Raw genomic sequence first — 16128 nt, 5'->3', positions numbered from 1 at the left:
AGAACATAATGTAAGCTGAGCCTACTCACCATTGATATGGGCATCAGGTGTCAAGGTTGAGATGAAACCTTCCATACAGCTGCTTTGTGGTAACAATTACATGTATCACATTGTTGGGGAGCTATAACGAAGAGCAAAACTATGTCAGAACACCTGTCCCCTTCAGCCCCTTCCCACTTCCAAAACCTTCAGCCCCTGCCCACAATTCGAATCACCGCTTCAGTCTTGTGTACAGCATTGTATACACCTTTCCAGAAATCAAATGGGGCGCTGAGTGTCCAAAATAGTGATGTCATAAGGGGGAACTAGGACTTATAATGGAGGGACAAAGGAGATAGTCATGGTTGACCAACACACTTGAATGTCTTTGATGACGGACAAGGGGGAAAAAGTTAGTTCCAATGCAAGCCACCAATTTCGGGAAGCATGTATACTGTCTATAGGCCTACCTCCGTTTGTAAACAAACCCTTGCTCATGCATGGATTGGAGTATTCATTCCTCTTCGGTCAAAACGTTTGGCGTATAATTTGATCATTCACTGACCCCTAGCTGGCAGTAACTCCCGAGTTCTTCAATACGGTGGTGAACGAAATAGAGACGATATGAAGGTGTTGTTATTCCTTGACCGGTCTATATGGCACTGCCGAACACTGGGCATCAGCCTCATTATATACAAAGAGATACAAAGAGTTACATAACACCAGGTCGTAACATTCAAGATTCCCTACATAGGCCTATACAGAAATACTCTGGACTGGCCAGAGACTAAATATAACACCCCAGGTAAAGATAACAACTTTACTACGGATTACACAATCAATTTCTTATTAACTTCATTTTGTGGCATACTCAGCGGAATAGCGAACTTGTAGTTCCATTTTAGCCGCATCAATGTTGTCGCCTGCCGCGAATCATGTAGCCAATCAAAATTGTTCTAAAAATGCATAATATTGCTAAAATTTGAAAACATTTTTAAAATTTTCTATCGAGAAAAAATGTCATATTTTGGCTGGAAAATGTTTTACAAGTTTCTTGTGATCACTACAATGGACGTAGAGCTGAAATAGTTTGTCACACATCTCCTCCGTCAGTTCAGATCGAATGACCTCGAAACTTTTCCTGAAAGTCGTGGTTGATATGGAGATGGTCCTCGCCGAGTTAAATGGGTAAACTTTGCAGCGATCTCGGAGAAATAGCATTTTTTGTTCTTTCTATATATGGGCATACTCATTAACATAAGGGGCAATTTCATTGAGTTCGCGCGCCGGTCACCGCACTGAATGACCTACCTTTTGTTTAGCGCGCGATAATCAGTTCGCTTAGCTCTCGCAAGGATCCCAATTTTTTTCTCGAAAAACGTACATTCTAAATGCAATGACGATGCTGCATAAATTATGCCATATATGGAAAACAAAATGGCCGCACCTGGTGTGAAAAAATAAATCGCGCTGCCACCCACTATGCTCGCGGCATTTCATACTAAGTTCGTAACTTCACGTCATTGCCTCTTTACCATTCGCGAAATAGTTCGTCAAAATAACTCGAGACCACTTTGAAGAGTGGTGGAGCACCCAGATTGTCCCAATCATCAAAATCAAGACAACATCACAACCCCCAGACATATCATTTCATTTGACCCAAATTGCCCCAACCCCACAGTTAGCCAACACCCGGCACCCTAAAACAACCCGCGCCACGGGTATTATTCTAGTAGTGATTAAACATTGGTGCAACAGCCTAATGCCATTAGGCCCCACGGGGAGGCGCTGAAGTGGCGATATTGAAGAGACCAATACTTCGTCCCCAAAGGGGGAATTGGTACCTCGCGCAATTTAGGGACGAAGTGTGAGGTGCCCATTGCGAAAATGATTGGTTGGCAAGCGTTGTGGCGATTTATTTTTTCACACCAGGTGCGGCCCTTTTGTTTTCCATATATGGCAAACGCGTCATAATTTATTCATTTATTGATACGAATGAATTGACGTTTTTGGTTTTGGAAATCCCCATTGAGTTCGCGCGCCGGTCACCGCACTGAATGACCTACCTTTTGTTTTAGCGCGCGATAATTAGTTCGCTTAGCTCTCGCAAGGATCCCAATTTTTTTCTCGAAAAACGTACATTCTACATGCAATGACGATGCTGCATAAATTATGCCATATATGGAAAACAAAATGGCCGCACCTGGTGTGAAAAAATAAATCGCAGCGTTGTGACGTCAACCTATTTTTACACCGAGGGTTTTCCTGTTTTTCATCATGGTTAAAGGTCTAATTAGGGAGTTTTTTTGTATTCATACGCGGCTAACCGTAGTTCCTAAAAAAACATCCTCACAGTATGCCAGTGTTAATTTATCAGTTGTTTGTTGAGTCACTATATTGGCCCAATGGTAATCATGGGAGCAACGTGAAAGCGAGGGTGGGTCTGACAATCTTGACACTAGAGGCGCTGATTTCGTTCCTTCCAACGCTTAAGGTCTCGTTAGGGAGTTTTTCCCAAATGTACGCGATGATGACGTGCCCCATTAACAGGATGTAACATCTATTTTAAAATGCGTTTCCAAAGTGATTGCATGCCATTTGCGTTGTATATCACTGGAAACGCCCGATTCCCCTGATCCTGCAGGATGTTAAATCGGGCATTTTATTTCTTTAAATAAATCATAAGCGTCGCATTTTTTCCTAGATCTGTTCACCATCCCCAATTGGGCCATTAAACTTTTAAGATATGTTGAATTTTGCACAAATCGGCGAAAACGCACCAACTGGCACTTGACGGCTTTTCAACACGGGGCCGACGCACATCCCAAGTTCAGTGTTCACATACATCGGCAACAACAGTAAAATGCGTAGTTTCTTGTTGGCCGCCTATTGAGTAGCGTTCCAATTTCAGAAACTCCAAAAAACATGTCTTTTCCAAAACAACTGCCAAATCAACACTGGCGTCCTGTGAAAACCAAGAAATCAATGATCTTTTAGGAACTTTGGTTAGGGCTTGGCCGCGCATGAATACAAAAAAGTCCCTAATGAGACCTAAATTTCGGCACTGGGGCGAGTTTAATTGGTCCTAGCCTAGTACAATTAGGCCCCGCGTGGTGGCGCTGAGTCGTCCACTGATGGAAAAATCAAAATCAATCCTGGATGTTTTGAGAGAAGAAAGTCGATATTCTTTCTTAAAATGAAGCTTATAACGCATAACATGTTGACATCGAATATCATTAAAGGTGTTACTAAAGGTTACCCACTGAAAATTGTGGTAAGTGTTCGCGAAAGTCCGGTTTTCTGTGGTAGTGGACGGAATTCAACTCTTACAATTATTTCATGTATTTTCCACGCACATCCACATGTACATATATATAGGCCTACGTGCACAGTGATGGACACTACATACAGGGTGTAACAAAATGGTAGAGGTTAGATCATCAACAATCCGTGTCGATGCCTATTGCGCATGCGCTGAATTAAAAACATGTCATTGCGATCGACGTGCTTTGTTGACAATTTTCGTGCCCACATCTTTCACTTTCAGGCCAAAGAAATTGATGTGAAAGAAGAAGAGTTCAACTCTGAAGCCATAGCGCGATTGATCCCACGCATTGAATGGCAAGCTCTCTATCAAGCTGCGGATAGTGTAAGTATGTGTTGACATGCCAGTACGCGTAGTTTCAGTTCATTGAATTGTAAAGATGAAATATGTTATAATTGAATTGTAAAGCTGAATATGCCTGCACGGTGAGAAGTTTACGGCCTACTTCAGATCAGTCACTTTTGTGCAACAGTACAGTATGAGACTGTGGGCATCGAGTTTCGATGCATTTTGTTCTCAACAGAACGTCTGTTCTGAAGTGAGTTCTTATAGGTTCTAGTTTTGTTACTCAACTCTCATATATTTCAGATTGGACATCTCGGTGACCTTCCTAAAGAACCTGTGGAACATTATGGAACTTGTGAGGAATTCTTAAAGAAAGCGCATCATGTTTTATTGGAGGTTTGTTTGCTTCTCGTCTTCTTTTGTGATAATCTCTACTCTGTGGTAGGTACGAGAGGAAGGCCACCTGGGGACATGTCTGTGGTAGGTACGAGAGGACGGCCACCTGGGGACATGTCTGTGGTAGGTACGAGAGGAAGGCCACCTGGGAACATGTCTGTGGTAGGTACGAGAGAGGGGCCACCTGGGGACATGTCTGTGGTAGGTACGAGAGGACGGCCACCTGGGGACATGTCTGTGGTAGGTACGAGAGGAAGGCCACCTGGGGACATGTCTGTGGTAGGTACGAGAGGAAGGCCACCTGGGAACATGTCTGTGGTAGGTACGAGAGGAAGGCCACCTGGGAACATGTCTGTGGTAGGTACGAGAGGAAGGCCACCTGGGGACATGTCTGTGGTAGGTACGAGAGGAAGGCCACCTGGGAACATGTCTATGGTAGGTACGAGAGGAAGGCCACCTGGGAACATGTCTGTGGTAGGTACGAGAGGAAGGCCACCTGGGGACATGTCTGGATGTCCTAACAAGAGGATGGGGTCGCAGCCCAAAAGAGGTTGCTTACCCTTGTTACCAAGAGTAAACTATGTGACCAATGGTAACCATGTATTCACCTGTAACCGTTTGTAAATGAACCGATCATCATCAACATGTCATACTGAATCTCATCGTTGATTGCAGGTCGACATCAAGGAGGGAGAACTGGTGTGTCCGGAGACAGGGAGAAAATTCACAGTACGGAACGGTATTCCAAACATGCTCTTACATGAGGATGAGGTATAGTGGGGTATGTGGGGGGGGGGGAAGATGTGTTCAGTGACTTACCTAAGACATATTGAAGGACAGAAAGTATTCATGGATGTATGAATGTGAGCCTTTTTAGTGGTTTCCGAAATAACCATTTAAAAGGATTTCGAATGACACCATGTGCAGTGGATGAGGTTAGTGGGGTCAGGGTCACATAAACTTAGTGGATGAGGTTAGTGGGGTCAGGGTCACATAAACTTATAACTACCGTTTTGTACAAGTGGAAAATAAATGTAAAATTTTTGTAAAAGTATCCATGCTTTGTTTTGTTTCGTAATGTAGACCTATCAAGTGGCATATTCATGCTTACGGATCGTGTCTGATTAGAAGGTTCTCGGTTTTCACTGCTTTAGGCCCATCTTGTCAAGTACGCCGATTTTCGTCTTCTCAGGCTGATCTTGGGCCCGCCTGGGTTATGAGACATTAGTTCTGGTAGACCATCTTCGATGAGGCCACTTCAACATCAGCAGGTTGTGACATCTTGGGGAGCATGAATAGGAAGACTGGTAGAGTGTCTCCATCTTCAGTGTTGTCAAGTTATGACATGTCTTGGCCAGGCTAGGGACATGAATGGCAACCAACTATAAACATGGCATCACTGAAATGGAAGTCAAAGAAGACAAATTCAGCCATGTGCCATTAGAGATGACCAGAGACGAACAGGATATCACATGACACTCACCATGATAACAGTTCAGTTCAGATCTAATTCGCACAAGCTAAAGTGTCTCCTCCAGGGTTGTGACTGTCTTCGGAGTGTGCGTGACCAACAGACGCACTAGTGGTTGCTTTATGAAATGAAAAATATTTTTCAATCATATAGTTGATAACACTAAAATAAGCCACTCCGCTTGTTGCTCTTGGTTCTTTATCAGCTGCTGAGGTCGTTGTTTGCTACAGAGGTCTTCAATCTGGGACATCTCTTTGCTGATCAGTCCAAATGACTGGAAATCAAGAACGAATGAAAGAATTATGATGTCAGAAGACATAGTTGGTGGATATTCATGTGCCTCCCCCATCCAACAGCCAACAAGAATGAGGGTTCGTCTTACTTAAAATGAGACACTAATTAGGACTGTCATGTACATTCAAGTATTCATGTCTTTCATATTCTTAACCTCGGTGAAATAGAAACAAAAACAATAGACACATAATTTACCAATGCATAGATTACATCATTTATTATATTACATGTACATGTTTTATTTACATTTTCTCTTATTATCATCATCAATCTGTCCATAAAATCCGGTAGGAAATATGTACAACACCATAACAACAGTACCTGATAAAATTAGGCAAATGAGACAAGTTGAACATTCATGATATGTTAGTCAGTCATATCTGCAAATAAATGATGGTAGGCTAAAGAGATCCAGTGATATTACACTTCATGTGGCATCATGTGGTGCCCAGCGTAAAAGTGGAATGCGAGTGGAATATGGTGTCCAGTGTGGAGTGGAGTACGGTGTCCAGCGTGGAGTGGAATGTGAGTGGAGTACGGTGTCCAGTGTGGAGTGGAATGTGAGTGGAGTACGGTGTCCAGTGTGGAGTGGAATGTGAGTGGAGTACGGTGTCCAGTGTGGAGTGGAATGTGAGTGGAGTACGGTGTCCAGCGTGGAGTGGAATGTGAGTGGAGTACGGTGTCCAGTGTGGGGTAGAATGTGAGTGGAGTACGGTGTCCAGTGTGGAGTGGAATGTGAGTGGAGTACGGTGTCCAGTGTGGAGTGGAATGTGAGTGGAGTACAGTGTCCAGTGTAGAGTGGAAAACATAGCATCAACAAAAACCCTGATAATATCTCTAGACAAGGCTACATAACAGGCATGAATTACAGAGATTCCTAAGGAGTGAGTTTTTATCGTTTGAGATTCGACAAATGTATAACATAAATAAATAAACAAAACATTACATGGGAATGTCATGGCAGAATAGCCGACAAATTACCCAAAATAAAAACCACAAAGATCTCGGCATGAAATAATGTGAGCATATCTTTAGAATATATAACACAACAGTACTTGTTTAGAACAAGGTTTGCATTTATAAAGCATGATTTAATACAGTTCGTCACACAACCTAATCACAGTCTTATAACACCAGACTTTTCACTTCTGTAATAGAGTAATTCCTATCCCAGTAATGACAAGAAATAACACAGTCGGTGTTCAAGTTAGGGGATAATATTGTTACTCTAGCAATAAGTTAGGTCATGGTCAAATCTCTCATTGTTATGGTTGTTCATATATCTTTTCAAATCCTGGACAAAGTCCTTGTTGGGTTCATGTCCAATATCTAGTCCTAGTGTACTTAGGGCCAGAAGCTACAGCGATGGCTGACAATATCAGCGCCTTCAAGAGGATGCTTACCAAGAACACCAAGGGACCGTATACACCCAGCTTGCACAACCTTACATGTCATAAAATTCTATCATTCTCCAACCAAGCTTTTATCAGCCAACATGCGCCTGCGGCTGACCGCTACCTAGTATTGGAAGAAGGGCCAGGGTGAGCATTGTGGCATTTCTGTATGCACTGCTACCATCTACCATTATTCCCCGTTACATCATGCTCTGCACATGCTTGATAAAGTTGTTGTTGGTCAAACCCGCGTTCGGTGTTCAGTATTTCTAGTCACGCTAAACCACTCGGTTACTACAAGCATGACCTCTATATCTGCGATTCCTATACAACCGTTGAACAAGAGGCTCGATCGACTTCCCCATGGGACAAGTATTACTACCACACAAGCAAAACTCCTACGTTCTATTTCTACAATGCCTTCAGCCCGTGTGCATTAAGTGTTGTTGCAAAATTGGTGCCAATTGCATGGTGCTTGTAGTATTATTGCTCTCAAACTCACCAATTCCACTTCCTGTGTTGATTCCGTGACTGGTGTAGCTTAAAGCAGACTGTAAGCTATTCTATGGTCCGAAAGGAAAAAAGGATTGGTTCAAGTCTGGATCGGAAGATGTGTTGACAGGAATCGCATCTGATACATATGACTGTCTAGCTTGGTATAGTATTCAGTGAAGCACTGTATTTCATGATGACCACAGCCACATGGTCCAGTTAGTCGTGACCACAGCCACATGGTCCAGTTAGTCGTGATCACAACCACATGGTCATGTTAGTCGTGACCAAAGCCACATGGTCCCAGTTAGTCGTGATCACAGCCACATGGTCCAGTTAGTCGTGACCACAGCCACATGGTCCAGTTAGTCGTGATCACAGCCACATGGTCATGTTAGTCGTGACCAAAGCCACATGGTCCCAGTTAGTCGTGATCACAGCCACATGGTCCTGTTAGTCGTGATCACAGCCACATGGTCCAGTTAGTCGTGATCACAACCACATGGTCCAGTTAGTCGTGACCACAGCCACATGGTCCAGTTAGTCGTGATCACAGCCACATGGTCCAGTTAGTCGTGATCACAGCCACATGGTCCAGTTAGTCGTGACCACAGCCACATGGTCCAGTTTGTCGTGACCACAACCACATAGTCCTGTTAGTCGTGACCACAGCCACATGGTCCAGTCAGGCGTGACCACAGCCACATGGTCCAGTTTGTCGTGACCACAGCCACATGGTCCAGTTTGTCGTTACCACAACCACATAGTCCTGTTAGTCGTGATCACAGCCACATGGTCCAGTTAGTCGTGACCACAGCCACATGGTCCAGTTTGTCGTTACCACAACCACATAGTCCTGTTAGTCGTGATCACAGCCACATGGTCCTAGTCGTGACCACAGCCACATGGTCCAGTTAGTCGTGATCACAGCCACATGGTCCAGTTAGTCGTGACCACAGCCACTTGGTCCAGTTAGTCGTGATCACAGCCACATGGTCCAGTTAGTCGTGACCACAGCCACATGGTCCAGTTAGTCGTGATCACAGCCACTTGGTCCAGTTTGTCGTGATCACAGCCACATGGTCCAGTTAGTCGTGATCACAGCCACATGGTCCAGTTAGTCGTGACCACAGCCACATGGTCCAGTTTGTCGTGATCACAGCCACATGGTCCAGTTAGTCGTGACCACAGCCACATGGTCCAGTTAGTCGTGACCACAGCCACATGGTCCAGTTAGTCGTGACCACAGCCACATGGTCCAGTTAGTCGTGACCACAGCCACATGGTCCAGTTAGTCGTGACCACAGCCACATGGTCCAGTTAGCTGTGATCAAGGTAGCATCGTTTGTCATGGTCATATCTTGATTTTCTACGAGCAAATGCCTGACAATATGACAACATCAAGTCTACACAAAAAGAAATCTCATAATATCTCCAGCACGGCAGCTTGATTTCTCAAACATACGTGACAGAGGCCGAGCAGATGACATCACAACAGAAAATACACAAATTTTCATCATATCAAATCTAGTCGTTGACCCCCCCATGTCGCACATTGCCACCAACACACCAATGGTCAACCAAAATATCCACACGTTTCAAACTTTTTGTTTAATCTGGTTAAAAACAAAGGAAAATGTCATTTTGAACAGGGCAGTAGCTTGTGAAATAAGTAGTTGGCGGCATGAGCAGTGTCAAAGACAGAGATTGACGTGCCTATGATATCACCGTACGACCTCTATACACACACTAAGTATGCCTGAGTCACTTGTGCAGTGATACAGTTTCACATGGAAGTGTTCTAAAGTTGATAAGTGACTTGGGCTGACTGAATTGTTGCCAGTGTCAGCCAATTCGAAGGAAACTGCCGACGTTTCATATAAGTTTAGAGCACCGGTGCTTCAGGCAAACTTGGCATGAGTTGAAGAGAGCTTCAGACGTCATGACTGTTTTAAACCTCAGAGTCTCTGTGCAGAAAGCAAGTGTCGAGTGGAATTGTTTGCCGAAACCAAAGTGAGACCAGTGTGTCAGTGATGAGCCTAAGAGCAGAGTGAGTTAGCGTGGTGTTGGTTGATATCAAGGTTAAAGGACAAGTTCAAGTGAGAGCTGACGGCCATCAATGAAGCATACTCGTCTACCGACTATTGATGTACTATCATTGCATGTTAAAGTCAGTCATAGGGACAATTTAAACATGTATCCACAGTATATACTCCTTCCTGTATTCCTCTCTTTTACAAAGAACACAGGAGGAGAAAGTATGTATCAGGGATGGCAGTCAGTTCCTCGTAAATCGATAGACCATAACCAGAATTGATGTTGGGGTGTGTTAATGCAAAAGCTTTAGAAGAAACAACTGGAGCAAGCCTTAACCCAGAAAGTCACAGCAGTGTTATATCATGGAGCTCAATAAACATAGGATTGTGATGTGTAAAATGAAAACGGTGCACCTCAAGATTGATAGTGATAACATACAGGAGTTGTTGTGCATTGGTAACTACGCTGCGGCTATGATTATTAAATCACATCCCACAGCTGCAATCAGCCCCTCATGTCAGTCCTTGGCCACCTTGACCATTGGGATCAAAAGAAAACAACAATAATTGAGCAAAAGTGTTGTTGGCCCAGCTGAGTGTCCATTCATCTTTATGGGGATTAGATTCCTCCTTGTGTCATTTTTATTAGAGTTTTAGACCTAACCAACCAATTCAGATTTGTAGCAGAAATTCACTCAGTTGTGATTTTGAGGAAAAGCTAATTCAGAGAAAATTTCTTAAAAACCAAATTTAATTTTGATTTGGATATTCAATACTTGTTTCTGCACACCTTTTTGAGTGTTGGTTTAAATCAGCCGTGACGTCTCGGTTTGTCAGATCATCACTAAGACTTCGTAGATCTTGAAGTAATGGCGCTCGATGAACTGACACAGACATGGGATGTTGCCAGTATGGCGGCGTTCAGCTGGACGTGGAAGGCGTTCCGTCATCAGACGCTTGACATACATCCCGCTGTACTTGAGCAAAAGTCGTTTGGCTAAAATCTGCAAGATAAGGAGGACACGATTAACACCTGAAACATGTATGTTGCCAGTATAGCAGAGCTAAGGCTCGACGTTGAATCGGATGACCTCGACAGCCACCAGTACCCCCACGTCCCCATTTACAGTCATCTTTTCAAATGACAACCGAGATGTCACATGGCACTGACAGCTTGTCAGAGTTGCAACGGTTAATCGGTAACTTCCCTTGCCTATGCAAATATGAAGCTAAAAGATGACCACAAAATCGTAAAATGCAGCGGTTCTCAATGGCCAGGAAATTAGCTGAGACTAAAAGAGGTTATTTTCCCTGGTGGGCTTTAAGAGAGGCACAGCCGCGGTTGGACAGAGTGCTGGTCATACAGGGTTTGACAAGGGAACTAACTGATGTTAGACCACAGGTTCCTGAATCCTAAGTCAACTTACTGTTCAAACTTCTCAAACAGAGAAGATGAAGAAACAGTCCCGGTTGTTCTTCTTGAAGGTGATAGCTTATTATCCAACTGAGTGTAAGGGATTAAACTTAGCTACTCCAACCTAAGTACGCAACTTAAATGAACTAAAATATCACACAGTTCTCTCGAAGTCGACGGTAAAATCAATGCTACTCAGTGTGTGACTCAATCGTATCAATAGTGTGTTATCTTTGGTGGCATACCTGGAGAGTGAGAGGGTAGTTCATTCATCACGTTAAGGTCATGATAGTATCATTGGTTAACAAGCCTTTTACCCGATGTTGAAGAATGTCAGAGTACAATCTCACATCATCAAGCAACTAGATAAGTAGGTCATGGATTTTGTTTTGTAATGAGAGACCTGTGCCAACACAAGACGATTTCCATTCTTGGCCTCCAAAGATTAGGCTAACTAACACCAATCAAACCACCTTCTAAAGCAAGCTTGACGATGGTTTTACCTGTCGATGCCCCTCTGTTGATTCCTGTTCATCTATGATCAGATCACTCTCGTCAATATCAACTTCAGGACTCACATCTTTTCGCTGCTTCTTCACCTGAAGTCAAGGTGAAAAGTTGGATGCAACAACGTTCTCAAGTCCAAATGTTTTTTTCACTGGTTTTTTTTTCTGCTCAAAATGAAGAAATATCACCAGCCCCAAACAAATTTTGTTCAACAATTTTGGCGGGAAAACCCAATCATGCATTCTGTCCCCGGATTTTCATTTTCACTAACACGACCACCAGGTAATGCGACCATCCAACCTCGGTCCCATGAGAGGTCATGTTACCGTGGTTCCACTGTACTATGTTGCAACTTATGCGCATGGACCAACCTGGAATAGATTACTTCAGATCAGTGGTAGATGGCCACTGCAACCAACCAGCTGTGAATGAAAGACTGTCAGGCCACATACCTTACCTCGATGTTATGGCTATATTCAGCTTAGGTGTGTCACTCAAAGGCCTCTACTGACTTGCAGGAAGTCAACAATGTCCATTTACAACCAGAACTTACCATTTTTGGAAGTTTTCGATTTTTCTGCAAACCTTTTGCGATATCATCCATGAGACGTTCCATGCATGGGCCTTCTTCAAAGTAGATGAAATGCAGCTGTTATGAGGTGAAGGATTATCAACAAGTGAAAACTTCAGCAATTCGAGCCACACCTTGGAATCAGTGCCACCTTGTCAGAAATCTCACATGTATAATACTAAGCTCAGTGGTTTAAAATCAATGATGGACTTGGGGAATGAAACGTTCTTTGAAATGAGAGCAGTGTGGAGAGCCTCAGTGAAAGGATACAATCACCTTATTGCATGACATGGCGCCCTTGTCTTCCACACCCATCAACACGTTATGTTTGAGCAAGATTTCATTGACCTGGGCGAGCGTCGTCTCGGTCTTCTTATTCATCTGGAAAGATTCAAATACGGAAAGACTGCTACACTATAAATCAATCTTTTATGACACCTGAGACTGAAATTGATACTTTAGAGCAGGAGAGAAGCCACCCTTGCTATATACGACACGTCTGCCTGGTCATTTCATGTGGACAAAGCCTAACCAAATCAAGTGACCATCATCTGGCAATGATACAACCAAGGATGCTCCAGTGGAATGTATCACCTTACCACCATCAGACACCAGCAACCAACACCCAACACCACATAGACTTGAGATGATCTCAACAACATAGAGTTCCATCATTCTGATAACAGCTTTCCTGACACCCCTAAACCATAGCAGTAGCCACCACACACAGTACTTTCGAGGCTTACCACCATCCAAAGCAAAAACACCTTTATTATTTCTCGCAGATGTTGTCAAAAGTAATGGAAAATGGCGTGGATTCCTTCAGGATTATTGACTTCACTCAGGACCTGTTGATAACCAATCATCTTCAAGTCTACCGTGGGTCACTAAACGTACGGATATCGAGCTAGCCAGGCAGTTAGCACTGGTCGCCGAGCAACAGGCTATTACCCAACCGGAAATGAAATATGATGGAACCTAATTATTCTTGGAGCAAATCTAAATGATAAATTGGATGATTATTATGCAACGCACATCGGCATCTGGCCCCCGTGATATGAGATCACCTCGACCTGGGCCGAAACTCGTTTATGAATGTGACTGGTCAGTTGAGATCTGGTCTATTCTTGAATCAGGTCTGTGTAACGGATAGAACAAGTTGACTTGGCTCAGCAGGATGCAGACCCCATGTCTTTGGCCTAGAGTCCGACGCAGACCAACATTTTTATTCTCCCGGCATAGCTTTCGAGGCCTAACTAATCCAACTTTCCCATATGATCTTCTGAAGGTGACCGGCCACAAAGTTCATCGTCCCTGCGTGACCATTCAAGTCCAAGCCAAAGATGACACATAACTGAGGTGAATGTCTAATCCACATTGGCTCTTTTAAACCTTACTCAAACCACATCAAACCCGATTTCGACCAAGAAGTGGCAATTGGAGTGCTTTAGGGGTTAAAGTCCAATCAATAGGTGATTTCTCAAAGAGACAGTGATTGCATATTAAGATGCTTTCAACTCCACAACACTACTGGGTCTCCGCTATCTCACGCTGTCTCAATATTGGAGAACATACGTATCAGCGCTCACATCTCATACCCGCTTTAACTCCAAGCTTTACCATAAATAGTCTAAATCGAATGCATACAGTCACTGACGTTAGATTTAAAACACATCAAGGAGTAACCATTCACACGATAAGTCAGCAAATGCGAGTTCTCCATCAAGAAGTAAAGACTCCTGTTATGTTTACAAGACCATGTTCCTATTTTCAAACCGTATGGAGAACTGGTTCGTTTCAGGATAGACCGCTGTTATAATGGGAGCTGGATGATAAGTTTCATTTAAGCTGAGGACTTAGGCAAGGAACCTATTGCTTTTACAAACAGTATAAAGAACTGGTTACTCGCAAGCGACATAGTCAGCCTCCAGGGATAGTCTAGAAGTAAAAGTGAGATGCATCCTGACAACTCCCCTAAAAAGACATCATTTCTCTCACTGTAATTGACAGGTGATGGCCTGGGGCTCTGCAGGTGGAGAACGTCCTCACAATATCCTGCTGGGAAAACACGATGAAAGGTATGCATTCCACAGATTGAAAGATGTATTTTCGTGATGCTGCACACATGAATAAAAACAGGAATATACACTTGTCGTGTCTAGTGCAAGTACATAATAGTCATGGAAGGAATGTAATGCCTTGAACATGGTAAAGAAATGTACAGTGGGCCAAATCTTTAAGAAGATGTTGAGTTGAGAGCAATGTCAACCTTTTTTCATGACATGTGCCATCACCTATTGCTTCAGTGCCCAATTAGAGATACCACAGCCCCTTCCTCCCCCATTAGTAACACCTGTTGCTCAGTCTCACCCAATTATCAACAAGTCCACAAAAACCTAACCATTTTTTATCACCAGCCGACATACAGCTTATCTTTTTTTCCCCTTTTCAAGACTCAATTAAACCGCACCTTCAGGTGAAATGTGTGGTTACCAATGTTTCGTGACATTTCAGGTCAGCTTTGCCAATTCTTCAGGCAACACGGCCATTCCTCCAGGACAGAAAGGGTTCAGTCCAAATGTAAACAAGTCTCCTTGGCTAAAGCCGATGCAAATTACCACAAACAACAAGAAAAACAAGTTCCCATTGCATCGCTGCAAAGAACATGGCTAATCATCAATGATCTTATCAGGCGATGTCTACTGCAGTGACAAAACTCTCCAGATAAATTGGTTGGTTTTGAAAAATCTCGTCAAATGAAACCTGATCTTCGTCGATTAGAGCCTGGGGTGAGTTACACTGTGGAGTGTGAGCAATGTGCGAAGAAGGCTGTTGATTCTGTGGAATCTCAGCTACAAGGAAAGTTTCAACCGCTGAGTGAATAGACCTCTACCCATCCGCATTACAAGGGCTGAGTGAAGAGACCTCTACCCATCTGCATCAGAGACAAGGTCTAAAGACAATCAAGCCTACAAGGGCTGAGTGAAGAGACCTCTACCCATCTGCATCACTGACAAGGTCTAAAGACAATCAAGCCTACAAGGGCTGAGTGAAGAGACCTCTACCCATCTGCATCAGAGACAAGGTCTAAAGACAATCAAGCCTACAAGGGCTGAGTGAAGAGACCTCTACCCATCTGCATCAGAGACAAGGTCTAAAGACAATCAAGCCTACAAGGGCTGAGTGAAGAGACCTCTACCCATCTGCATCAGAGACAAGGTCTAAAGACAATCAAGCCTACAAGGGCTGAGTGAAGAGACCTCTACCCATCTGCATCAGAGACAAGGTCTAAAGACAATCAAGCCTACAAGGGCTGAGTGAAGAGACCTCTACCCATCTGCATCAGAGACAAGGTCTAAAGACAATCAAGCCTACAAGGGCTGAGTGAAGAGACCTCTACCCATCTGCATTACAAGGGCTGAGTGAAGAGACCTCTACCCATCTGCGAAAGACAAACTCAGTATTCATTTAAAGCTCTTTTCTGGTGCGGTTATCAACTACAAGCATTCGAACATGACAGCATCACCAATGAAGTTAGCTACATCAGAAGGAGGACCCTTTTTACCCTTGCAATAAGGTGTTGATTAAGGGCGAGATCAAACATGGATGAGATAAAATTATCAAGAATAATCAAGCCAGGATTACACCCTGCAGGGATGGTAACATTGGGACATGCTGACAGAGGTTTTGCTGGAGATACTTGGAGAAGGGTGCTTACACAATGACGAGATTAGGAGCATATCTGCAATGAGGCTAGCTCTTCAAGATTACCAACCTATTTAACCTATTTACTTTAATTAAACATGTGGATTGAGAGTGTGATCAAGTGTGATCAAAGAGCAGAGAGTACATGTCATTATGTGGTACAAGGAGATGGCTTGTCTGATAAGAATACAAGACTAGGTCGTGCATCAGCAATGAATGGCACAAGGCTTAGTACTTACAGGTGTTTGAAAGGTAATCA

At 43.5% G+C, this 16128-nt stretch overlaps 2 protein-coding genes across 9 annotated transcripts in view; one reads left to right on the top strand and one right to left on the bottom strand.

Moving 5' to 3' along the window:
- The window catches only part of LOC135501831 (uncharacterized), a 78535-nt gene that overhangs the window by 18588 nt on the left and 43819 nt on the right, over nt 1-16128 (bottom strand). For 2 of the 7 annotated variants that reach the window (XR_010449650.1, XR_010449648.1), the window contains exons 6-12: nt 12435-12545; nt 12147-12242; nt 11590-11685; nt 10463-10676; nt 5469-5574; nt 5097-5384; nt 30-121 (exon numbers count right to left, since the gene is read on the bottom strand). Coding sequence is in view for 3 of the 7 variants with exons in the window: in XM_064794196.1 (XP_064650266.1) it covers nt 10506-10676; nt 11590-11685; nt 12147-12242; nt 12435-12545 (474 nt within the window). In the remaining 4 variants the exon portion in view is untranslated. Of the gene's footprint in view, nt 1-29; nt 122-5096; nt 5385-5468; nt 5575-5940; nt 10677-11589; nt 11686-12146; nt 12243-12434; nt 12546-16128 lie in introns of those variants that run through there. The other 5 variants (XM_064794194.1, XM_064794195.1, XR_010449649.1 and 2 more) reach the window with 4 other exon arrangements.
- Nucleotides 3075-5039, top strand: LOC135501833 (multifunctional methyltransferase subunit TRM112-like protein). Of its 2 annotated transcripts, XR_010449652.1 has the most exons (5): nt 3075-3253; nt 3527-3628; nt 3893-3985; nt 4661-4920; nt 4959-5039. XR_010449652.1 is itself a non-coding variant. In XM_064794201.1 (4 exons), exons 1-4 carry the CDS (start codon nt 3176-3178, stop codon nt 4760-4762), a joined length of 375 nt encoding a protein of 124 aa, XP_064650271.1. In that variant the 5' UTR covers nt 3075-3175; the 3' UTR covers nt 4763-5039. The 2 variants fall into 2 exon arrangements, 1 of the variants encoding a protein (XP_064650271.1); XM_064794201.1 differs by having other exon boundaries at nt 4661-5039.

This window comes from Lineus longissimus, chromosome 17, assembly GCF_910592395.1.
Source record: "Lineus longissimus chromosome 17, tnLinLong1.2, whole genome shotgun sequence".
NCBI classification, from domain to species: Eukaryota; Metazoa; Nemertea; class Pilidiophora; order Heteronemertea; family Lineidae; genus Lineus; species Lineus longissimus.
The sequence above is the reverse complement of the archived record's forward strand: the minus strand, read 5'-3'. Positions and strand labels throughout refer to the sequence as shown.